This window comes from Hermetia illucens, chromosome 5 (assembly GCF_905115235.1).
Source record: "Hermetia illucens chromosome 5, iHerIll2.2.curated.20191125, whole genome shotgun sequence".
NCBI lineage: Eukaryota > Metazoa > Arthropoda > Insecta > Diptera > Stratiomyidae > Hermetia > Hermetia illucens.
The window spans coordinates 99,283,645-99,310,500 of NC_051853.1; the positions used below are offsets into that span (position 1 = coordinate 99,283,645).

The 26,856-nt window shown below is 40.2% G+C and overlaps 1 protein-coding gene across 1 annotated transcript; it reads left to right on the forward strand.

Moving 5' to 3' along the window:
- The first annotated feature begins 10,627 nt into the window (after window positions 1–10,627).
- LOC119657863 lies at window positions 10,628–26,491 on the forward strand. The gene is made up of 4 exons (XM_038064988.1): window positions 10,628–11,114; window positions 17,980–18,148; window positions 18,222–18,530; window positions 25,981–26,491. Exons 1-4 carry the CDS (start codon window positions 10,771–10,773, stop codon window positions 26,389–26,391), a joined length of 1,233 nt encoding a protein of 410 aa, XP_037920916.1. The 5' UTR covers window positions 10,628–10,770; the 3' UTR covers window positions 26,392–26,491.
- The last annotated feature ends 365 nt before the right edge of the window (window positions 26,492–26,856 follow it).

The window sequence follows — 26,856 nt, forward strand, 5'->3', positions numbered from 1 at the left end:
TCTCAGATTTCCAGAGAGTATGTGGGTTCCAGACTAGAAACCAAGGCTTTCTCTCCCAGCACCCCCTTGACTGCTTCACAGAACGTAACTTTATCTGTTGTCCTCGGGCCTAATTCTACTCTCTTCCACGCTTTGTTTTCCGAATGGAAAACACTTCCGTTCCGTTATCTTCGCGTTTGATCCTCCAATGGATTTCGCTGAAGACTTCGGCAGGTGTTGCCTTCCGTAGGCATAATAAGCAGAGCTGCCCGCCTAGTCTTCCTTCGACTCCTGATATTTTGTTTTTGTGCTCCATCCTTCGTGTCCGCCTTGTAACCAATCACGCTGCGTGTTGTTGCCTCTTGTCCTTCCTCGTCCTTTTCTTTTAACCCTTGCACAGGGGCTGAATGAAGTCTCCTTCAGATGCCCTCCCTCCTTTCGTTTTTTTCCCAGTTCGCTCTGCAACGAGCTGTCTGCGATTTGCATTTGGCACTTGCGGTGTTTTCAGCATGGGCGCGGTTGTTTCTGATATTTGCGCATCTTCTGTTACTCTCCATGTCCGTGCGTTTTGCACGTCTTTGCTGACGTTTTTCTGAAGGAACGTCGCAGACGGCTTGCGCTTCACAACTTCTTGATAAGTTTTTCCTCTTCACATTCGTTGGAGTAGTCGACAGAGTTCCAACTCGGTTTATATTGGAAGCCAGCTGATCAGTTTCAACAATTTTTAATAACAAGAAAACTGTGTGGTACTGTTTGGATTACGAGTATTCTTCTCTGTTTGTACATCACGATGTCTCGTCGCCAGTTCATTCTCCATTCCCACTATCTCCTCATTCATAATGTTTGTATTCACCATTTAAGCTTTTACCATCGCATCGTATGCAAGGGAGCGGGCTACAGTTGTCAGGAATGGGTATACTCTCGGGAATAAAGGCCCTATCCCAGTTCCCTGAGGCTTGACCTCGCTCATTTGACCCTGGAACTCATGGAAGGATCAGCGTTCGGCCGCAGCAATGCGGTCTACTAATAAAAAAATGTATTTAACTCGGGGGTATATGCACTCTTACTGGCATTTAATTGCATAGTTTTCATAACATATCATAGTTGCATAAACTTCGAGAATTTAAAAAAAAATTGACTGACCGTTTCTTTCAGGGCAGAAGCAACTCATCAGACGCTGTCTCACCTCTGCCGTGAGAGCAGCGTGACCGAATGTGACGACAGGTGGTAATCGCTCCATTTATATATAATAGCAAACACGACATGAGTGCGAATTAAATTGAAGTGAAATCTGTCGTAAGTTCAGTTTCTGTTGATGTTGGGAGCTCTGAGTCCCACCCACCCACTTGATGAGGGACGGGACCACATGGGAAGCAACTTGCTTCCAATCTTGTAGTCCACGTTTTTTGGTTAAACACCCAAGTTTTCCAAAAAATGTCTATGAAGGGAATGACGGAACTAATACAAGTGACATCAATAATTAGCATTTGCAACGCAAGTAATGCCTTCCATAGAATTATTTCAAATTAATTACATTTAAAAGTAGCAGCCGAAAACGAAAAGTGCCGCCAAATTTCAAATGGCGTAATCTGTCATTACAAAGAACCTAGCCGACGAGGAGGGAACTTTGCCGACCGGAAATCTTCATTGCATATTGAAATCGCATGTTGATCGGAGCTTGTCTCGTGCGCATTACGCATTCATCTTAATTGCATTTTCCGCTTGAGTCTAGTGTTCGAGTAAGAACAGATCGCGTCGGTTGTAAATACGCCTCGAATTGTACCAGTTGAAGGAATTGTTCTATAATTAATTTAGTGTAAAATAAACACTTATATGAAAGTTGTAGAACAGGCTTTTGTCTAATGCACGCAATCCCGTGTTACGTGATACGTGCTCCACGTAGACGCAAATAAAGTAGCAATTGGTAACAGCGGTGGGATTGCGTAAGCCGCAGGGATGGATGATTCCTGGTTCGAGTAATTCTGGAGTTAATGTATGAAATTCAAGCAACGGTTTCAAGAAATATCTAATGGAAAGGAGGTGGACGAGGAACAAAAGGAAAGCGCTCAGGGAAGTAGCCTGTCGAGAGAATGAAAAATCGCAGTATGTGGGTACTCCAGAAGTAGCAGAACAGATGGAAAAAACTACAAAGCAATGAGAAGATTCCCCTGAAGAACGTCAGGACAGAAAAGAAAAGTGCGTCAGGACGAGAAGTTAATGCAGCAGAAAGGAAGCGGAGGAGTAGAGGTCGTACGAGAAAGTAAAAAGTGACAGTGAAGTTTGACTAGGAGTTTTTCAAAGTAGCATCAAAATAACGCGAAGCACCAAGAGGCAAAGAAAACTGTAATTGCCAATTCACCGGGAAGATGCGATGCAAGTGGCGACGGGCGAACGAAAATTGGATAAGCGAACAGAAGATGAAGAAAATGTTGATAATGTCAAAGCAGGAAACAGAGGAAATCACAAAAAGCACTACGAAGAGACAGCCGTACGCAAAAAAGCTACGAATCGATTCAAAAAACGATGAACCAATTGATAAAAAGCAGCGACAGAAGCACGTTAGAAGTTATGCATCATAAAGACAAGTTACAAAGCGAACAAGATTAGTCAGGCGGTTCTGAAATTGTAGGTGGATGCTATTCAAAAGCTACAAAAAGGTAGGAAGGACGAAATTTCATAAGGGTGGGGAAGTTGAAATACTACAAGTAGTAATCGACCAGGAGATAACTAAAGAGTTTCTCTTTAGTTTAGCGGAATTACTGAGAAGTTGTAGACCATGGAAAGGAGATCATAAGTGAAGATGTAAAATGGCAGAATGAGGAGGCAATAGGAAATTTGTAAGCAGGGTGAAAATACCTGGCAACATAGTGAAAAGCCGGAGGATGACTATTGAAGAATTGATAATAAGAATCAATAGCAAGTGATAAGAACTTAAGACCTTTAAGGATAGAGGTAGCAACAGGCATATGCTGGACGGCAAGGAATCCAACAGCAGTGTTCAACTCGGTGAGTGACCTGAAGGCAATGGTTCGCAAAGTTGAAAAATTGATGAGTGTAACACTTGTGTGCATTTTTTGAGGCGAGTACCTTGATTGGAGTAGAGGAAGTTACGTAGCACGGAATTATAAGAAGCGTTGCAAGAATTGGAAGGAATCAGAAGTGATGGATAAAACAGCACAGAAAAGGCCAGAGTTTTGGAATAATTACTGCAAAAAGAGCGAAGGAATCGATAGAAGAAGATTGGCAAAGTTGAAAAGTAGGGAGGATACCCAACTGAATGTCGTAAGGTGATCCACTAGTATTTATCCTTTGAGTGCTATGGCAAAGCAGGAGTTGATTTTCGAGCAAGTATGGCAAGGCTCTCGAAAAGTGGTAAAAGTAAAAGAAACAATTAGTTTGGAGGAGAAAAACCAAAGATGAAATGGATTGAATTTATGGTTAAAATTTGGATAGCTAAGGTTTATGTGGCACAACGGCAGAATATTCCGCAAGTGGAGAGATACGTATTCAACGTTTCGGAAAATGAAGGTAGTGGACTCGTACAAGTGTTGATTGTTGCGTTCCAAGCAAGGACAAAGGCATTATTTTAGAACAACATGAAGTAGTAAGCAGTGAGAATTTGGATGCCAGAGGAACTATTGCGAAGGACGGGCGGCGGTTCTACTGGGCTACATGTTTAGGGACCAGATTGCGTAAGATTATGTTGCCAACATGAGTTTGCAAAATCGCCGCAGATACGAAGGCGAAGGGACATGTGGATATGTAAGCTTGCAACTACACTACAAATCAGGGTGCAGCAAAAAGGAATTGAACCTGTAAACTGATAAGAGGCAAGCAAGATTTGATTTAAGAATGTTCAGTAGGTTTATTTGGGGACCAACTAATATTGTTCCAGAGTTTACAGTCCTTCGTCGGGAAATTAACTAAATTAAGCGAAGTGGGTAAAAGTTGGACGAACATGGAATTGGAGTACCTAGAGGGAAAGGCACGATTCGTAACACAAGGCAGATAGCAATGACAAAAATCACTTTGGGAAAATTATGTCTAATGACAATTTAAATCGTAGCAACTACAATTAGCCAGGATATCAAAATTGTATAGCAGTAGGGCGAATGTTTAGTTAGGATAATTGTTAGCAGATAATTCTAATGTCAGTAAGGAGATCTTGTCAAAGAAGCAAAGTAATTTTCTATTAAGGTCTTTGTATGCCTTTCTGGAATGTTCCGCGTGGTATAAAAGGGCCGGAGGTTCGCCCTTGGAGTCAGTTTAGTGCTAGAGTTAGAACAGATCACGTCAGTTGTAAATACACCTCGAATTATATCAGTTCAAGGAATTTTTAAGCAATTCTGTGGTACGGGTGTACGTAAAGCAAGTAACGTAACAATATGTATATAGGTTTTCTTATATGAGTATATATATTATAACAATGCGTATGCGTATATGTATACTGAAGGAGGTAAAGTAAAAGGGTGCCGATAAACCTATAATATGTATTACTTGAATAATTTTCTAAATTTGGAGCATAGTATTTTAGCAAAGCAGCGCAAAAATATGTTACTCATTCCTTGTGGCGAAAATGAGATCTATCATGTAATTCTTTACATAATCTAACTTAACAGTTCAATTCTAGCCTACTTGTGAATTCGGGTCGCAAAAATAATTTAATCTCAGCCTGTTATTAAATCTTGAAAACCAATCATAGATTTGATATGAACGAAGTGTCAATATCAATATGTAGAAAGTCGTTCATAGCTCAGTACACCAACTAGATGCATAATATATTTTCAATTATGCAGGTCCAGTGGTCTCTTACAAGCACAAAAAGAATGCTTCCAAAATAATGGGGTTTTGTTTTTCCCACTGCATCCAGAGTATGCTTTTAGCACTGCATGACATTGCACATATATATTGGAGCCACAAATATTATACTTATCGTAAACAGACAAATATAGCCTATTACCGTTTATACTATCGCGACTGTCTGCGCATCCATCTATGCAAATATTTCCGCTACTTTGTATTCAAAAGCAAATAACACTAACACTGAGGACATAGATACCTTTATATCTGTTTGAATTAGGCGCTACCTAAAAATAAGCCCATGCGATCTTCCCTATGTACAAACTATTATCTCAGGCTCTCATTTTACTGTGGTATATCAGTACATATCTGAAATATCTTCTATGCATGATGTCTTAGAGGGCAATAAATCCACATGAAATAGAAAACTTGGAACAAATATTACATTGTTAATAATTGCGGGATTTTGGTCAAACCTTCCAGTAGTATGCCCTATATTACTATTTATACCCATCCTGCTTTCCCAGGACAAGCATAAAGTTATTTTTTATAAATTTGGAAAATCTTTTAGTATACATTTGATAATTATATAAACTTTATTTGAGCAGTTTTCGGAAAGGGATGTATTTTGAGGCCTAGATTTCATATAGATATAACATCCTCATTTTTCCCAGATATTTCGCTTTGAAAGGTTCCAAGAACGGGCTTGTTGCACATTATCTCGCTTATCACTCAGCTGACGTTAGGAGTTGCACCAGTCCTCAAAAGTACTACCTAAGCTCTTTTATTGAATACCTCAGATGACCATATACCGAAAAAAATGCACACCTTCTTTCAAATACTGGGGAAGCCCTCCTTTAAATCCGACATATGCAGACTACATACTCTCACCAAATTTCGTGACAATGAGGTTAGCCGTTTGAGAGTAAATCTGGTGTGGCAAACAGATGGACAAGCGGACAGAGAGAGAGACAGACCCAAAGCAAATGTGGTGAACAGCTAAAAACTCATCGAGCTTATAATGGTAATAAGAATGAAGACTAGTTAAACTTGAAGAACTTTTGAATATCTTGGGTAGGAAATTGCAACCGATAGCAGCTATGATTTTTAATTTAGCGCATAATTATTTGCAGTCAAGAAAGTCCATTTCAAAATTTGTTCCGTTTAAAATGTCAAAGGGTCAAAGCTCCCGCTGTACAAGACTTTGACCTTGTTAGTTGTCATTCGTTATTAGAAGACTTGGATTCTTAGCATGGAAAATTACGAACTTTTATCCGCGTTCGAGAGGAGAATCCTCCGAGAAACTTTTGACCCTCTATGCGAGGATGAACGATTCCAGTGGGTAAAAAACGAAGAACATTACGAGCAGTATAATTGCCGTTCATTATGCCGGCTCAATGGGCTAAAGTGAGCAGTTCACCTAGTCCGTTTGGATGAAGATGATCCAGCCAGGAAAGTCTATAGGGGCAATATCTATGGTAGGAAAAAGAGAAATGGTATTGTAATATATGATGGAGGCAGGCAGGATGGCTGTGTAATATACGAGGGAGGTTGTCACGGTCGCCATGTGTTGCAGGATGAGGGATGATGTTTAAGTCGCCATGTATGATGCGCTGAATGCTGGATCGTAGCTTGCTGTATTTGGGTAGATAGGTCCATCAGAGCTATCGCTAGATGATAGTTGCGAACTACGGATTGAGTCCGAAAGATAAAAGGGGAGAACTCAAGGAATAAAAATTCCTTACCTAACACAGATGGCAATATATCCATTACGAACACTTGCCGTGGTTGCTAATGGCTCCTGATTTTCACCTTGCCACGAGTGTATGGGGTGCAGAGATAAACTGCATCGGTTCGTTTCTTTTTATACAAAATTCTTAAACCTAAAATTGCTATTGCTGTTGATAGATTCAACAATAATATCTGACCTAATTATTGGTTCGAAAGTAATTCAACACCAAGTTACTTCGAACACTGCACTTAGCATATTTTCCCATGAGGTACGTGCTTTCAAATATCAAATTTCATCCGTGTGTATATGCATTACTCATAACCATATGCATATATTTCGTTCGAATCAGAAATGCATGCAAGAAATGCAATGCATGTGATTTCTTTACCCTGGCATTTTTTTTTGAATAGGTTTTTAGGTTGTGTGAATTTATTCTATGTCGAGTTCAAGTACCTTGGAATTGTATCTTGGATTGTTTTGTTTACTCGATTATGTAATTTATTAGTTTAATGATGACGCGGGTTGCAATGAATGTTTTGATTCATTGACAGCTGTAGTACAATTGTAGATGTAGTACACTACACTACAGTATGCTCTGTCTCATATGGAAAATGTCGTCGTTGGATAATATTGATTACAAAATAAATTTAAAAAACTGACTTCGATATTCAGACCAATCCTGGTGAGTGAGTTCTTACTTGAATTAGATGTTCATACCATCGAAGACGTCACTCTCGCAATTTTGCCATGGTCTAACCCTATATCGATCGCGAATGTGCCACTGAGAGTGATCATGCTTGTTTCATTGGGATCGATCAATAAAAATTCTGTTTTATTTAGAGCCAGTCTGAGGCCATGTCGCATGGGGCTATCATTCCATTTTTGATCAACTTGCTCGAAATCAGCTTTGGTATAAGGAAAACATCATTTGCATTGGGCAGTGAGCATCCCGGGTGACAGTGTCCATTACAAGAACGAAGAAGAGTGAAGAGTGTCTCGGTTGATGAATATTTCTTTCCACCATTTAATACGCGATGACCTAATGCGTTTCTCAAACTGTTTTATAGGTGGCCTGCGCCTTATGAGGATATAGCTGATTTGCGTTTACTGTTCTTACTATAAAATGTAGACAAAAGGGGCAATCGTTTGATGAACCATGTACTGACAAGTATAATCACGTAAGTGTCCGCTAAATCGACGATACGCTCGCCACTCTCATTGTGTGCTTCAAATCCTTTCCCTTAGTAGCAACTGTTGCCATCTGCCTGTTCATATATATACATGACCATCAAGATCGCCTACCATGACAATATAATTATCGGGAGACACGCTACAGGTCTTTGTATTAAGTAGTTGCCAGACGGCATGCAGTGTTTATGCAGTGAAGAAGTGATTGTGCAATCAGCTGATATAATGAGGAGCTTCAGCAACCGGTCATTAAATCGTTCGACTTCTTCAATGACATCACAGAAACCCTCAGCCAGTGCGTGGGCTATCAAAATACAGAAGCTTATAACCATTATTACCGCGATCGTGTTCTATGTCGCACCTTTAAGCACTTACCTTCGAGTCTGCTGCAGAGCGTGAATATTAATTTCCCCCGTTTTCATGGAAGAGGTGTCACTGGATAGCCTACAGACATGGAGTTTTAAGGTTTTGTGTAAAACAGGAGCTCATTAAAATCGGTTTACTATCTGTCTCTCTGTCTTTCTGTGCGTCACACGCATTTTATTGTAGCGATTCTCACCAAATTTGGTGGAAAGATGGGAACTGTAAACGATCACGCATACAGTGAGTTACATAATTTTACATCGAATTTAAGGGGGGTACCCATACATGCAAAAGGGGGGTGTATTTTTTTTTATCAAAGATAGTCATGTGGGATATTAGAAGAAAGTCCTGAGTTAGTACTTTCCGAAAGTGCTGTTAGTTTTGACATTTATTGGAAAGGTGGGGATCGAAAGTGATCATTTCTTCTTTAATGGACCCATTCTTAGAAACTACCCAACCGAAATATCTCAAAAAAATCAAGACGCTACCACTATATGGTGCCTAGTCTCAAATACCCTCCATAGCGATATCTGTTGAAATGAACTTAATAATAATCTATGACTATACTTTTTAGTAATTGGCTACAAAAGCCCCCTTAAGTTCATTCTAGCACCACAAAATGCAGCAATGTAAGGTATAATATAGAGCATAATATGCCAAGTGTGGTGAAAATCATATCATTACTAATAGTTATAATAGGTCAAAGTTGTCACTTCTTTGCAAATTTAAAACTTCGAATGTGAATATCACCTGAGTGTGGATATTCTCACATAAAGTATGCATATTTTACGTGCTACGTACTAATGGGACAAATGCAAACTCAAATGTCTTTATAAAAGAAATACACAAAACCTAGCCTAGCTTCAGGTTTCACGACTTGTTTACTAATAACAAGTCGGGAAAACGGAAGCTGGGTGCTTCAGGTATGAAAGGTTTTGTTTGCTTCTTCTGTGAGTATATTTAAGTATAGAACTATCCCATTTGTACGTAGCCCGTTATGTATTTGCATTTAGCATGTCTGACTACCCACTTTAGTGTGATATTGATATTCAGTTGTAAAAAATTTACACGGTAAAGTCAATTTTGTACTACTGTAACTTTGTTAGTAATAGTATGACTTTGATCAAACTTAGGGATAATATGCTCCATATTACATTTTATAATACTACCAACTTTTATAACTCTGGGATAAATTTAAGAGGGGGTTTTACTTAATTCCCCCAAAAATATGGTAATACACTATTATTAACTTAATTTGAAGAGATATCGATATGAAGAGTATTTTGAGGCCTGGGCACCATATAGAGGCAGCATCAATATTTTTTTCAGATTTTTAGGTTTCTGAGAATGGGTCCGTTAAAGAAATCATCACTTTCGACCTCTCCCACTCCCCGCCTTTCTAATAAATTTCCAAACTAAGACCGGTTTCGAAAAGTACTAATCGAGACCTTCCATTTGATACCCCACATGACTATATTCGATGAAACAAATGTGTACAACCCCCTTTTACATGTATGGGAACCGCGAAGGTCGCCGTGACTACCTAGCGCCTTGCCTGTTGTTTAGCGTGGACTAATTTGGTTACGTGCTAACACTGATCTGTCACCAAAAGAGATCAGTACTATATATGTATATCAATCAGTATCACGATGGATTAACTCCAACTGTACTTTATTTACTGTATTTCTTTCCCTGATATCAGCATTTTATTTTCATTTTACTGATGTAAATAATATGGAGGGATTGGAATATAAGAAATATTGGATGCGTAGTTTTCACAGCCGTCTAGTTTCCCCACATAGTGATTATCTCTATCTATCTATATGTGTAGGGATTTATTGGAACAATTGTCTGTTTTGCCACAATAGAAATGTGTACATAGTATCTCGAAGACCTTGAACGTGGATTATTGTCACCACATGTAATTTTTAAATGAAAGCAATAATTGATCCCTGCAAATTGATAAGCAGAGACTTATGACTAATGAACATAAATAATCTAGATTCACATGTATATATGTACATATGATAAGTCTGTAGATAAACTCAATCCGGTCTCTGATCTTGATTTTTCTCGCAGTCTAGTCTTTACAAAGAGGAACACCCGATTAAAGACCATGTATATTATGTTAAAGGTGTTTTTAATCAAACAATTGTATGTATATATGCAATTTTAAGTAGATATTATAGGTACAAATCGATATGCATATAATCTAAAATATATAAACAAAGCCGTAGGACAAACGGAGCCTGGGACGAAAATTGTGGGGGCCCCTCTGTTACTTTTTCACTGAAATTTTCTTCAGAAAACTCCGAGAGCAAGGGGAAATTCTTCTTTCCACGCCTCCCTGGTCAGATCTGCATACAAATATATGCCCAATTCGTATTTTATTGAGCACAGCTAACGAACGTATCTTTATAGGTCTTGACAATGTTAATATCTAGATTAGCGAAAGTTTATAGCACCATAAAATTAAAAATAAAATGTAGGCCGACAATATTCGCCTTAACAGATTTCAGCTGTGACCAATAAAATGGGCGTAGTAGATAATGCCAAATCGGTGCCAAACTAAGTCTGTAATGTTGTATAAGTTCCACCATAGCCGCTGTGTAGCCAACAGGTTTGAATCAATGAAGTTAGCGGCTACCTACGAACTGTTTCTGCTCTAGCATTTGCTCATATGCTTTGTGTACAGTGTCAACATCGGAATGGAAGAAAGTAAGCTGGCCGTCCCCGAGTACCTCGACAATGCGTTCTTTCAAGAAGTTTTGCGAAACTACCTCAAGAGGCCTGATGGGAACATAGACCGGATTGAGCTCTCAATGGGTTGCGGGAGCGGTGAGAATTTTTGCAGCGTTATTTATCGCGTTCGAGTGCAGTTTTCGTATGATAAATCAAAATGTGAAAGTGCAACGTGGATCGTGAAGAGTATGCCATACGTTGGAGAATATGAGGTTTTCGAAGACATGCAATTATTCAAGAAGGAGAGTGAGACTTACTTCAAAATTCTTCCCGAGTTGGATAAATTCGCTCAGACTAATTTTGGGCCCAGGTAAATTGTTCAATAAAAAACACAAATAAGGTATTACGCATATTACTTGGAGAGGAATGTTATGCGGATATTGAACGGAATATTATTTATTCTTGATGCATCTCTCGTTTGCAGTTAATAATTTACTCCATAAGTAAATGCTATTATCTTTTTTTCAATAAAAGGTAACTTAATTTTTGGTGTTCATCTGCTGGAGAATCAACTTTGAAATCTACAATCGGATTGACTGGATTGGAACCATTCTTTGGCCGATCACCGATTTGATTTTGCTATCTTCCCCGGCCATAATTCGTTATTTTGAATTAGCCTACCATGAAACTGTTTGTCCTTTTGTCAACGAACGATTCGTTGCGAAAGAAACTAATCTTTGTTTCATCCTTCCATATGATATTGAACCATTTTTTTAAATTTTGGGTATAAGAAAATATTACTAAAATCTATTCAATATCCACCTATCCGTCTTTTTAAGGTTTTGTGTAAAACAAAACTTTATTAAAATCCGTTTACTGTCCATTTGTCCGTCTGCTTTTTTTTTCAATGGAAGGTGGAAAGCTTCAAAGTCTACCGCTGGCATCTTTCAAACAATTATGTGGAATTCCTACCTATTAAAATCGGCTCCACCTCCTTGCATTCCCACGGGACTCACATATGGTGATACGTCGCGAAACTGGAGGAGAATTTGTCCTGCAGTTCATGTTCGTGCTCCTCTCTCGTTTCTTTTTCCTACCTAAGATGGCTGCTATTACCTTTCCAACTTGAGTTCATATCGCCCTCGACTTCAACGTGTATGATGTTTTTGGCTTGTAGGTACTCCCCGGTTGCAACTTGCATTGCAGTCCTCTGAGGTGCGAATCTCGCTCTCCTCCGCAATATTCGGGCAGTTTGAACAACATGGCGATTCATTTCCAAATATTCGATATGATTCTTTTCTTCTCTGATGAAATACGCTCGATTATAAAGAAGTTGACCTTCTCTGGCTAGTATATCAAGCAGGATCACTCCAACTATCACGCAGACTGTTTCAGCAAATATTGTTCTGTAAGCGTAACACATTCGGAGGGCACTAGTGCGATACGTGGTTCCAATTTGTCGGTTATTTATTGTATTTTCCAGTGCATCCACTCTCACAAGGCGTGGACCCAATACGATTGAACTGATTACCTTCGTAATAAGGAGGAAACCACCTATGTTTTGTAGCATTCTCACAATCAGTGCTCCAGTATTATATGCCTTCGTTGCTGCACATTCCACATGTGGTTTTGAATTATTATTAATTATTACGTCTAAAAACTTGAACGTAAACTTGGAATGCATAGCTTGTGTTTCACTTTCATTGACTGCTTGGTAATAAATACAACTTCTGTCTTATGTTCTACGAGCAAATGATCAGCATTCTCCAACCAGGACTTAATATCATGAGCTACTTTATGCAACAACCGTCACTCCAATATCGTTCGCGAAAACAACCAGGATGCACCAATAGGAAGGTCTAACGCCATTACTCCATAATACATAATAATCTATAAAAGGAGGCCTAGGGCAGGCTTTGTCGGACTCCGCATGTCGTGCGATATGATTTTATTCCCTCATTTGATTTGCAGCGCAAAAGCCTATCGAATAATAAATCGGCAACCATACACACCATATACTTCGGCCCGTCTAGGTTGATTAGGGACTCAAGTATATTCAAGGCATTCTTCGCACCGAGTATGATCACTGCACAGCATTTATTCCCGTCAAGCTTTGTTAGCTACCAGGTTAACTGCATCGAATAGTTTACAGTGTTATCTACAAAGCATATCGGCCTATAGAATGAAGTGTCACCCAAAGGTTTGTTTGCCTTGGGGACTAGTGCTTTTGCCTTTTCCATTCTTTAGGGAATACCCCTTCTTTAAGATATGTGGTAAATGCTACAGCAAACATGTTTGGCGCTGTTTTGACTGCTACCTTGAGAGGGGTTGTGGATACTATCCAAGTCAGGCGCTTTGTTCCCAGCAATTTTTTTCCCAGCTTCTAACACCTCCTCCTCACTTACCAAGGAAACTTCGTTGGTGTCTATCGCGTCAGTGGAAGGTTAGCGATACTCAAATTTTGTAGAAATTCGTTACAATTTCATTAAGCAAGTTAAGACAAAAATTGGTGGTGAATGTTTGCCTTTGACTTTCGAGTTCAGTCTCTTTGCACACTTAAAGTGTTCACCCTTCCTTTTTATGATAGTCAAATATAATTTCTTTCTAGTCGCTTTATATTCTTCATGCAGCTGCTTGCACCCAGACGGCCTTAAAGCAGGCCTTGCGGTATTCTCCGATTTCAGAGATCTACCAAAACTTCGGAACTCGCTTTTGGGATACACTACAACTTGATATGAACGCTCACTTGCTCGCCGTAATTTTTCGCCAATTTGTAAGCCTTTATCATCTGCGTTTCCTTCGAGCGCTGTCTTGTAATGCAAAACTTCTTTTCCTCGTCGAACTTAGTGTTTGCGCATCCTTCGGCTGTTTTCCGGGATTAATTCGTTCTTGTACTATGCATTATTTAAAAAATGATAGCGTGGTGGTCACCGTGCGTATATTCTTCGCTTGCGTACTACTGGAGGTCCTTAACTAAAATATCGCTAACAAATGTGACATCTATCACGGAACCCATTTCTTCTTTCGAAAACTGATGATGTCGTCAGTGCTTGATATTCAGACGAGAAAGAGCTTGCGTTCGTTTCTCGGCTGCCCTATTCTTCAACCTATGCGTGGAAATCGTCAGCTATTATCTAAGGGATACGGTCAGTTACATCTATCGCTAACCCCCCCCCCCCCCCACATAGATTTCTGTCCGTTTCGGTTATACCAATGTGTGAACACCTACGCATACAGTGAGTTACATCCTTCTCCATGGAATTTAGGGGGGTCTCTATATCATACATGCAAATGAGGGATTTACATTTTTTTCACTGAATTTAGTTATGTAGGATATCAAATGGAAGGTACTCTTCGAAGCTTGTTGCAGTTCTGATATTTAATGAACAAAGGGGCAGGACAGGAGCTGCAAAGTGGTCATTTCTTTCACGGACCGAATCTCAGAATCTACTAAACCGAAAATTTGCAAAAAATAACAAAGCTGCCACTACACGGGGCTTAGGTTCCGAAATATTCCCATATCGATATCTGATAAAATAAAACTAATAGGAGTATAATACCATCATCTTTAGCAATTGACTACAAAACCCCTCTTAAGTTCATCCTAAAATCTTCAAATTATAGTAATAATACATAATTTATAAAGTTGACATCATCTATGCATCTACATTACGTGCTAGGTGCTAATGGGGTAAATGTCCACTCAAATGTTTTTACATAAGAAATACCCAAAACCATTCATACTTGAAGCTTCTGTTTTCCCGACTTGTTTCTTAAGGAGATGGAGATCTTCAGAACAAACTGGCTGGCCACACCAGTGTGGGAAATTTTTACCCATTTTTATGCATCACCCCGACATCCACCTAAACTTTGCCTCCTTGAGCTACCATAAGGGCCTCGGTGCCTCAATGCTAGTTTGGGCAATTGGGTGAGTTGCTTAATTTAAACCTATGCAGGTACTGGCGATATAGTTCATACCCCATGAGAAAGGGGGTGAGATTATATTAATCTCTCTAATCACTCTTTGATAGTACGGGTTGTCGTGTGTTGACCGACCCTTTCCCGAGCATTCCCAACGCTCTTGCCATCTACCTGCAGATATCTGCCTATATTATTCGACTGCTTCTTATTGTATATTATCGCCACCTCATGTGTCAAGATGCCAATCGGCATCATTCTCGTGGTGGCAAATGCTGTCTTATCTGAGATGGCTCTGAAGGCAGAGTATCCTGTAGACCGCACTCAGTTAAGCAAACTGAATGTATCGAAATGCGCTTCTCGAAATTGGGGTAGCAAAAAGAACGATCCAGTCCACCACGCTGGCAATAAGTAGCCGACAAGTATGCCGCAGATACTCAACGTTCGACATGTTGTCATACTCGTAGTGGATGTCTTACCACAAGCATAGTGCACGTGTCGTTTAAAACTTCGCGTTTTGTTTATTATTTTTCCCAAGTATTCGATGGCCGGCTTTTAAGTGATCGCTTCCGTTTTTTCCTCCACTCCAGCACTCTCTAAACAGGCTTTAGCAGCACTGATTGCTTGCCACGAAATAGCTTAGAATATTCTAGATACTTTGCACTACAACCTGTGCTATATCGTTAGTGTAACCCATCACCGTAGCCTCCTGTGCAATCGGAAGGTTAAATATATTATTGGACGTGATGTAGCTCCGCAGGATATCCGTGGGTACAATATACTCCTCGGGCCCGTCACTGGTGCCATACCCGAGCTGCCGTTCTACTTAATAGTTATCGGTAAGAGGCTCAAAATAAATAGGAATACCAGTCGTCGCCATGAATTTTCATATTAGGCTCCAATTGACGGAGTTGAAAGCATTTCTTACGTAAATGATCACCATGCAATACTTGCTGACAATGATGCTTCTTTCTGTGAATCATGTTATCGGCGAAGCGCTTACCTGGAGGTTTGCCTGCCTTAGCGATATCACATTCTGTCGCCTCCATGTTGCATTTCATTTTGATACGGACTATTTGAACAAATCAGCGAATATGTCCGGTCTAGATTTCATGGCGACCTTAAGGGTCTCATTCGGCACTCCGTTTACCCTTTAGGCTTTATTGTAGCCTATAACAGTATATATTTTCTGCAGCTCGTTTTTGATTATTGCAGAAATCGCCGTCACATGCAGAGATTTCTGAAGCTGCCAGTGCCCCCTCGCTTTGGGAATAACCGGATGATTTTCAACAATAGGGTAAGGCACGTGATCTGTGGGGATGAGCGACATCCGACTTATCCCATGATAATTCGATAGGTACTTGCTCACGACTTTAAATCGTTCATCTGGCTCGGAAGCAGGTTGATCGAAGGTTAGTTCACTATCACAACAGTAGTTCAGCTATCTACTGGGGAATATGCATCTCCTGGGCATAGACGCGCCAAAAAATTTGGTGATGCATTACGTACGTGGTATATTGTAGGTTTGAGTACTACCACAGTATTTTTCCGAACTTACAATGGGGTCTTCTCCAGTTCTTCCAAGTTAAATTGTTCTTTCAATGCTATGCAGCTTTTTCTTATAGATGTTACTTCGTCGAGGTCTTTGCACTGCATATAGATCTCCCAGCTTTGAGCCTATACTGTGACATACTCCCCAACGAGTTCTTAACTTTGTTACGAAATCCGTCAGTTTTGCCCAAGCTAGGTAAACATGTGATCGCCTATCTGCCTCCTTCGGGTTTTGCTGATATTTATGCTTCGATCTTTTAGGTCGGGTCAGTTTTATAATAATAATAATAATAAACGTTGGCGCAACAATCCATATTGGATCAGGGCCTTGAAGTGTGTTAGAGCACTTAATTCTAGACCGTAACGGTACGCTGCAATACACTGTAGGAGGCAATGTGGTCAGCATTGCGCTCGCCCGAGATTAGTACCCTGATTTGACCCAGGTACTCATTCACAGCTGAGTTGACTCGTATCCAATGTCAAAACACGCGCCCAGCGAGAAATTTGAACCGCGACCTTCAGTATGACAGCCCTGTGCTCTAACCACCCAGCTATCCGGACACGGGTCAGTTTTGGTCAGTATTTTTCGTATCCCCACATATGATAGATTGCCCACATTAAGGGCAATCATTGGCTCTGGGTGAATTGGCAATTTTATTTTTCTTTAGAGCTTTTTTTAAGCAGTTCGGTTGCCGATGTTTCCAATAAGGGCCAATAACCCTTTCTTTTCCGTACTTTCGGTAGCAGTTTTCAAAACTACTAGTATGCCTTTTAGCCGCCTAATATATTTTAAGGTCTCGAATTTCAACGTACAATTGACAGAAAGTAATTAATTTGCAAAAAATATTTTTAACCTTGTGAGTTTCCCGAAAAAGCCAATCATATAAATAACTTACTCTGACTTTACGTTTCGCCTTTGGACTAATAATAATTGGAGTAATAATTCTAACCACTGATAATGCTGTCTTCATATTTCTTTATGAAACAATGGTCTCTTACCACTTCTTCTATATCGCCCTGCAGAATAAAGATGTGTCCTTCCCTACTGCTTGCTTAGCGCAATAATTATTGTGGATTTGTCATTTCTTTAATGGAGCCATTCTCAGAAAACACCCAACCAAAAAATCTGAAAAAATCATAAGGCTGCCACTCTATGGTGCCTAGGTTCTGAAATACTCTCCATGCCGATATCTGCTTAAATAAAGTTAATAATAGTATAATATATTAGTATAATTTTTAGTAATTGGCAGGAAAACCCCCCTTAAGTTCGGAAGAGAATATAAGGACTGCTATAGAGCATAATCCTACCAATTTTGGTGGAAATCGCACTATTACTAACAAAGTTATATTAGGTCAAAGTTGTCACTTCTTTGGAAATTTAAAGCTTTGAATGTCAATATCACCTAAATATAGATATTCTCACTTAATATATGCATATATTACGTGCTAGGTACTAATGGGGCAATGCACACCCAAACGTCTTTATAAAAAAAATACACAAAACCTTTCATACCTGAAGCGTCCAGCTCCCGGTTTCCCGACTAGTTTTAGCAGGGAGGTGGTTGGTAAAATGTTCACTCCGAGACCGTTTCACTCCTTTGACCTCGAAGGGATCGCACCTGTTGTTCTTCGTGAAATAATCAGATTTACCAGTTAATATTTAGATTTGTGTCTAGAAAAGTATAATCTCTATTCATTTCCATTTTTGAAAAGAAACTTACAACAATAAATGAATGAAATTATTTTCCATTTCCTTGTCATTTCAGCTGCTACTACGTAACAAGTACGCCAATCGACACGATAGTTTTTGAAGACTTGAAACTTCGCAGACTCAGGCAAATAGACCGTTTCAACGCAATTGATGAGAGTCATTGTGCTATCGTTTTCAGTAAACTTGCGAAATTTCATGCTGCGTCCATGCACTTGGCCGAAAAGGTATGTACTTCTCATTTGATTCTAGCAGAACGCCAAGCTTGCCAGCTTGATCTCACTTAATCTATAATTACAGAACCCAAATATTTTCGACAACTTCCAAATAGGAATGTATAGCGAGCGCAACTTTCAAGCAGAGCAAAATAGGGAGTTTTTCCTGAAGAAATTTCAAATGGCAATTAAGATAACCGAAAGGACGGCTGGATATGAAAGCATAGCTAAAAAAATGAAGGTCCTGGAACCAACATATATTCAGAGAGCGTGGGAAAATTTTGATTCCAAAAAAGGACTCCTTAAAGTCTTGAATCATGGTGACTTGTGGCGCAACAATCTATTTTTCAAATACGAATCTGATGAGAGTAATATTCCAACTGAATGTTTATTTGTAAGTATCCGTTATATACTCGATGTAGATAAGCTTTTCCTAGAAGTGTATTTTGCGTAATTTAAGTCGACCCTTTGTTTACTTTAATTTGTTCATTTTAATGAGAAAACGGTTGCTTATCAGGGAAAATAGGCTAACGAAGTGGTAATAAAAGCGACTTCGTCCTTCAGCAACACCGCGACGGTGAACGAAATGTACCAAACGGTGGCTTTGGCCCCAAAAATGTTTTGACTTTGACTTTGTTAGCTAATCCACCTTCCTTTTTATTCCCAGTAGTAACTGAGTAGTCCGACCCTTAGATCGTGATTGCTACGAATAGCCAACTGAGCTTTTAAGCGGGTCACCCGTGTATCCGGGGGAATCGATTTTTTTTCTTTTCGGAGTCGTTCGGAAATTATAATGTTAAACACGTGATAAGTCACAAGCCAGATTTATGTCGTTCGCCGTAATAAAGCGCGTACTTATCGGCCCGAATGATGTTCGAATGACTTCGCCAAAAAGGGCCAGAATTGAAGCTAAGGCTGTACATGTGTTTCTTGAAGAAACCTAAGGTTTATGGACTAGGTATAGCAGATTAATGATCAGTTAAGATTTTTTGGCTAAAAATCATATTCTACTTTTGAAATGCGCTTTTCTCGAAACCGTATATTGAAAATCAGCTGCCATCATAGCTCAAAATCTATCCAACCAAATTCTTTGAAATTTTCACGACTTATCCAGAACATATTTCTACGGTCCGCAACTAGGATAATTGCGATTCATTGAGTAGTTTTTTTTTATTCCTTAAAGAAGCCATAAAAAAGCACTAAAATTCACAAAACAAAAAGTTTAACACCTTTTTTTGGAGATGGGTGTCTAAATTGTTCTGTATTTCAATAATGAGCTATGCTATCAGGCTGGAAAAATTATTACGCATGCTTAAGAAAAAACAGTCTTCACACGGGATGACCCCCTTAAGTGGCTTGTGGTAGCTTGGCATGGAATTATCGTCTGGCAATATTCACACAATTTTGCTGCCGGAAGAAAATCGATTAATGCAACCATGTCAGTTTTACCGGGAAAATTGTTCCACTGGAATACGACACGTCCTATTTGCAGGGAGTTAAAACGGTTTTATTTCCAAATTTTCTGAAAATATATTTGAATGCGATCCTCCTGAAATGACTAATTTTTATATGAAGTTTTCTGCATCTTAGTGAATAGGACAAAGTATTTTTCGAAAATGTCCAATAAGTGCCCTACGTTTGTTGTTGATTACAACAGGCAATCCTTCTCAAAAGCAAGCCCGGAAACCACTTGATCAGTTGGCATCAGAGGCACCTGATTTTCATGATCGTGATTATTGATCACCTTCTCGCGCGCCAAAAATATTAAGCCTATACGCTTCGTTATCTAGTTTCATTTCATATAATGAAAGGGGAAGGGTGACAATGTAGAACCCTTTGTATTGCCGTGAGCAGCATATTTTATCGCACGAATAATAAGCAAGCAATACTTTTAACAAAGTTCAGCCTGGGCGGCCATCTACCCATTCATGCTCGCATTGACCCAATGCTACATGTCCTTAACCAATTAAAACATAATTTCTTCAATGACTTATTTCTAGTAGATAAGGATCAAAGCCCTATGGATTGCTTGGTTAAAGGAGGATCATAATTGTACAGCGCACAAACGAAGCTTCCGATATAGTGGAGAAGGATTCTTTCTTCTAGTACAGTGATATTGTGGTCATGATGGATGATCTGAATACCAAGGTGGACTCTGACAGCATGTTGCTCGGGATGGGGAAACACGGTTTTGTCGATCGTTGCGAAAATGGTGGAAGGATTCTGCAGTTTCCATCACCTCGTCATTGGTGACATATTGTTCGAGCACCAAACTTAGCATAAGGTTGGAGAGTTGAAAACCCCCAAATTGAATATCAATCGCTTATATAATTCAGCTGCCGCTCGCCAGTGGGGGAGCTATTTGGCCGATCGGACGGCAGGTACGGTGATTAACTCGCCCGAGAATACCGATTGGCATTGGGCGAAAATCAAAAATGTTCGTTTCTCGGCTACTAAACACATTGCCGGTGTGCGTAATAAGCTTAAGTCTTGAAACCATGCGAAATCCCAGGAAATTGAACATAGTATGCGCGTGACAAAGGGTATTTGAAATGGGAGTAAGGGGGTATTGAAATGCTTACCAGGAAAGTAGAAAATTCAGAAGAAAGCAATCATATCAAAAGTATATATATATATTGCATCACAGTCTGTCACCGATGTCTTTTGCAGGACGTGCCTGAAAAGGCTAAGCATGTTAACATGCTGATATGGACTGTCCAAACAGAAGAGAAATCAGCCTCAAACGGAATAAAGGATAGGAAAGGAAGGAAAAGGATAATCGCTAACAGTCTGCAGAAGGGCACCCGTTTTGAATACAATAACTGAATTGGTATCTGCATACTCCCTGCTGTCGCAAATATAATAGCTAAATTAATTCTGGAGCACATAAGGCAACATCTCGAAAAATTCACCTATGAAAGGCAGGTTGGCTATCTTTTGGATCTTCTGCATTGACCACATGAATACCTTTAGTTTTCGAGAAAGCTTTCAATGAATGTCAAAGCGACATATATTATAATAATAATTGTTCAGTCATTCAAGACCGTAACCTTACAATAGACTACACTGTAGAAGACAATGTGGGTAGCATTGCGCTCGCTGACAGGGATTTGAGGTCCATAAATATAATACAATATATTATCTCGATTCACTAAAAGCGATGCAGTTATCTCGAAACTAAGATCAAATTGGGACTATTTTCTGCAAGTGTTTTTTAAGGTTTTGTGTGAAACAAAACCTTATTAGAATCGATTCGATGTTTGTCTGTCTGTCTGTCTGTCTTTTTTTTTGCATCGTTGGAAGGTGGAAAGGTTCAAGCCCGACTGCTCGCTCCTGCCATACAGTTATGTGAGACTTCTACTCACTAAAACCACCTCCTTCTTCTTCCACTCTCCCCACGGGACTGCTATAAGCACTGCATCGTGAGGCTGGATCAGTTCTTAACTGCGGCGCATTATTGTTCGCTGCCTTTCTTGCTTTCTTCGCAGTTCTTTATGCCTTAGCTGTTGATGAATCATTTTCAGCTCAATTACCACTTGATTCCAAGCCTCCGTTGATTCCAACATAAACTCCGCTATATTTTCAGGTGTTAACCGCCTGTCTGCGACCGCCTCCAGCCTAGTTCGGTGTGCTGTAAACCTTCAGCTCAATTACCACTTGATTCCAAGCCTCCGTTGATTCCAACATAAACTCCGCTATATTTTCAGGTGTTAAGCGCCTGTCTGCGACCGCCTCCAGCCTAGTTCGGTGTGCTGTAAACCTTGGGCACTCAGATACAATATGCTCCGCATTCTCAGCCACGTTACCACATCTTGGGCACCATGGTGACTCGTCGTATCCAAATCGATAAAGATAAGCCCGATAACCTCCATGTCCACTTAAAAACTGTGTTAGCTCGTAGCTTAGTCCCCCGTGATTCCTTTCCATCCATCTTCGAATGTGTGCAATGGTACGGTAGGTCCAACGGCCAGTTTGTGCCTCGTTCTATCTCTTTTGCCAGTTTGCGATGGATTCCCGCCGTGCTAGTTGCCGCCGAAGTACAATAGCCTCCCCGATTGCGTACATTTTGTCGTAGAGACGCCGACCTTCATCCGCCAAGATGTCTATGGGGATTGTCCCTCCCAGTAAATATGCTGCCTCTCCTGATGTTGTTCGATAAGCACTGCATACCCGGAGTGCACTTAGTCGATACGCCATTCCTAGTTTTCCGCAGTTTGATTTGTTTTCCAGAACGGTTGTCCAAACTGGAGCTGCGTAGAGTAGTACGGAATTAACTACCCTTGAAATAAGACGACGTCGACTTTGTCTTGGTCCACCAATGTTCGGTAATATCCTCGAGATCGTTACAGCGATGGAAGATGCTTTAGTCACAGCGCACTCAATGTGTTTTTTAAAATTGAGTCTTTTGTCAATCATTACTCCCAAATATTTAAGCGACTCTTGGGAGTAAATTGTTTTTTCACCAACTTTGATTTTCACGGTCGTGTCTTTCCTTCTTTTGCTGATTAGCACTAGTTCCGTTTTATGTTCAGCAAGTGATAGACCGGACTTTTCTAACCAGGAATTGATCTCCCATATCGCTTCATTTGCGTAGATTTCGATCTCGTCTAAGTGTTTTGCCACTATTGTTATCCCGAGATCGTCCGCAAAGCCAATAGTTGTCACGCTGTTAGGAAGGCATAGCGTCAGCACTCCATTGTACATAATTAACCACAGTAAGGGACCTAAGACAGACCCCTGTGGTACGCCGCACATCATTGGGAATAATTCCTCTCCACCATCCGAGTCGCAATATAATCTTCTTCCAAGAAGAAATGCAACAACGATGCGTACAATGTACTTTGGAGCCTGTAGTTTGGTTAGAGCCTCTACGATTTTCGTCCACTTTGCAGTGTTGAATGCATTTTTTACATCGAGTATCACCACTGCGCAGCATTTGTCACTTTGTATTGCAGCGCGAGCCAGGCCAGTCACCATGCTGATTGCATCGATGGTTGATCTCCCCTTACGAAACCCGAATTGGTTGTCGGATAGGCCTCCTTCCTTTTTCGCAACAGCTAGCAGCCTGTTGTATAATACCCGTTCAAATAGTTTACCAATGGTATTGACCAAACATATCGGTCGATATGAGGAGGGGTCTCCCAATGGTTTACCTGGCTTCGGAATAAGTATCAACTTTTGCAGCTTCCATTTCTCGGGGAAATCTCCTTCTCTAAGGCATGCCGTAAAAACTTTGGCAAACATACCTGGTGCTGACCTGGCTGCCACTTTCAGGTCGATATTCGGGATTCCATCTGGCCCTAGGGTCTTATTTTCAGCGAACTTCCTTGCTGCATCAAAAATTTCCTCTTCTACCACTTCAGGAATTTCGTCGGGGTTTACATGCACTTTAGGCAGATTTGTGTAGTTCACATCCTCTGGGAAGAGAGTGTCCACTATGTTTTGTAGTAATTTTGGACAGGTAATCGGTGCCTTTCAGTGATGACATTACAGACCTGTAGGCGCCACCCAATGGATCAGAATCAGCTTCGGTACACATCCGCTTGAAATGTTCGGATTTGCTCTTCGTGATAGCTCCTTGCAATTTTTTCCTCGCGTTCTTGTATTGCATGTGTAGCTCAACGAATTTAGGTTGATTTCTCCTGCGCTGGGAGCATCTCCTAGCTCTGAGGCAGTTTTTTCGACATTCCTCAATTTCTGAATTCCACCAGAAATTGGGATTTCGTTTTCGGAAAGCGCTACGCCGTAGCATAGAGGCATCGCATGCCAGCTGCAATTTTTCCGCGACCTGTAAAGCTTTTTCTTGTGCGCTTCTCGATAATGTCTGTCTGTCTGTTTGTCTGTCTGTCTGTCACACCCGATTTATTCGGAAACGGCTGGACGGATTGTCACGAAAATTGGTAAGAGTATGTGATCGGCCGTTCCCTTTATATGCAGCGACTGGCGCTATTTTGTGTTACGTTTTAGGGGAGGCTCCCCATACAGGTGAAAGGAGGCTGCAAAATTTTCTTCTCAGAACCTATCCAACCGAGAATTGTCTGCGACGTATTATCGGAATATGCTGGCTTGGCACTATTTCGAACAAGGAAGTTAGTTGGCACACAGGCCATTTGGTAGGAAGGCGGAAGTGGTAGTGAATTAGCCTCCCACTAGGAAGGAACGGCAATTGCATTGCTGAGTACCCCATGCAGTGGAACTCACTCTTCCGAAATGGTGCACACCATAAGGGGTTGTTTACAATTTATACATATATTCACGTTTAGAATTGTCTTGACTGCAAGCCCAGGTAGCGAATTCAGAAGCGCACAATATATATGTGCACCTACTGGACAGCCTGGACTACTCCCAATTTATAAAGACAAATGTAAGTCAGTGGTCCAATTCAAATAGAAAAACTTGTTAGATTCTAATACAAACATTTTTCTGTCTGATGTCTGAGCCACACTCAGACTTTTGCTTTAAACAGAAACAGACTGCGTGAAGCAGACATTTGTTTGGCACCGGCAGGCTTGTTTGATGTTACAGGCAGCGGCATTTACCTGATGCTGAAAAAGATTTTGTCTGAGACAGACAATTGCGTTACGCAGACATTTTTCTGTCTGATGTTGTGTCGCTCTCAGTGGATGTTAACCAATCTGTCGTATTGTGTCGTTTCCGGTGGATGCTGGCAAAACTGGCGTGTCGTGCCGTATCATTCCTAATGGGCGCACTCGTTAATTCGTCCCAGGATCATTTTAGCTCCTATCTTTGAAACGGCAGGAAGCATATGGAAAGGGTATCCAATTACGCTCTCAGAATACCTGACGTTTTTCGCCAGTTTGACGATCATACTTTTCTTCTCCTCGCTGAGAAATTTCTCAAATTCAGAGGATTTGGATTGCAGTCCGTGTCGACATTTTCCGGTAACGAACTATTCCATACACGAAAAGTGGAACTTCACCGTATGTTACAGGGTCGGAAAACCTAATAGAACGTTCCTTCAATATTTTCAGTGGTTCATTATGAGAAATAAAGAGTCGTTAACGTCCTCCACGGGACCATCAAAAAAATTTTAACCACTTTCGACATGGTCGAATAATCTCACCGGACGCCTGAAAAGCTCATAATAACCGAGCCGGGACGGTTTCTATAGTCCTCCATAATTAGGTTGATAAAATCATGGTTTTGCCGTAGTAGGCAATGGAATACCTTGGTATGATGATAGACGTAAAGATAAGCTTCTTCGAGCACATTCGGATGACCGCAGACAAGGCTACAGCGAGAATGTTTGGCATTTGCCAGTAGTAATGGTGAGAACAGAAGTTATTCCGATCACTCCCCATGCTAAAGAACAGAGATCTATATACCTCTGAAAAGAGAGGAGAATAAGGAAGTCGTTACTTGTGAAAAGAGAGTCAACACCCTCTAAGAATGCCAGGATGGATTGAGGGAAAAGGAATGAATGTATAGATGGATCAGGCAACTCATAAAAGACGTGCAGTCGTGGTCCAATGGAAAGTATGATTAAGTTGACTATTATCTAATCCAGCTGTTCAGAGGGCATGGGTATTTCCACCCTTACCTGCCGACAATCGGGAAATTACGGTCGCTTGACTACATTTGCTACAATGGTGTGGTGGATGATTCCGGTCTTTTTCTACTACCGGCGTAGAGTAGAGTGGCATGGCACTGTACTCAAAACATTCTCAAACTCCTTCAAGGCCTTGGGCTTTGGCCAAATGGCTCTGTGTTTGAAGAAGAAGGCAATTGCTTTCATTTCAGTTTATATCTATTTAAGAGCAAAACTATCTGTGATTTCGAGTATAATTAATTTTTTTATAATTATCAAATTTCATTTCTTTTAGATCGACTACCAAGGGTGCATCTATTCAGGCCCGGGAATTGACATTAACTACTTTTTGAATACTAGCGTACAAATTGACATACTTAAAGGTAAACGCGATTACCTTTTGAAGGAGTGCTACTATCAGACCTTGAGGAAGACACTAGAAGAGCTTTCTTATAAGAAAGTTCCAACTTATAGCGACGTTGAAGCAGATATATTGAATTATGAGTTTTTTGGGTTATTTTCGGCAATCGGCTCCTCTATAAACCAACTGATACATGAACTATCCTATGCAAAATTTCTGGAGGGGCTAAATGATGAGAAAAGATTTGAAACATGTATTAATTTGGCACCTCGCGCAGAAAAATTTCGGGCGAAACTGGAATACGTGCTGCGTCGTGCAGATAGTTTGGGACTTTTAGACCAATAAAATATAAATTTATATGAAGAATGTGGTACAAAAATCTATTTAATTTGGTGTTATTTATATTCAGTAGAAGTCGTTGAAAAAAATATATTCATTCTCTGAATTTTCAATCTTTTCTTAGCAATGGAAACATGTCACCGCATACAAAGTGAATTTATTTAGTCTTAGTCGATTATAGTCTAGGGCATGAACAGGGGTGGATGGTTTCCTTATGAATCGATTTTTCGTGTTGGTTTTGCTGCTTTCTCATATATGAATATTTGAGTAAGTATTGGCCCCATTTGTGCTTAGCTCGTATTGTTTACACATTTATTTTTTCAAACTATGCATTTAGTATAACATCCGTAGTCTTAGATTGCAATAGATTTTCACAAAAGTGGCGACTTTGTACTATTATAACTTTGTTAGTAATATCCACCAAGCTTTGTAAAAATATGCTTTATAATGTAGCCTATACTCGCTCATAGT

What these genes read in the sequence shown, in the direction of transcription:
- LOC119657863 (XM_038064988.1), top strand. Translation starts at nt 10,771, where the DNA reads ATGGAAGAAAGTAAGCTGGCCGTCCCCGAGTACCTCGACAATGCGTTC. An exon ending in CCATGCACTTGGCCGAAAAG is followed by an intron (nt 18,149 to 18,221) that starts GTATGTACTTCT and finishes CTATAATTACAG; the next exon opens with AACCCAAATATTTTCGACAA. An exon ending in TTCCAACTGAATGTTTATTT is followed by an intron (nt 18,531 to 25,980) that starts GTAAGTATCCGT and finishes CATTTCTTTTAG; the next exon opens with ATCGACTACCAAGGGTGCAT.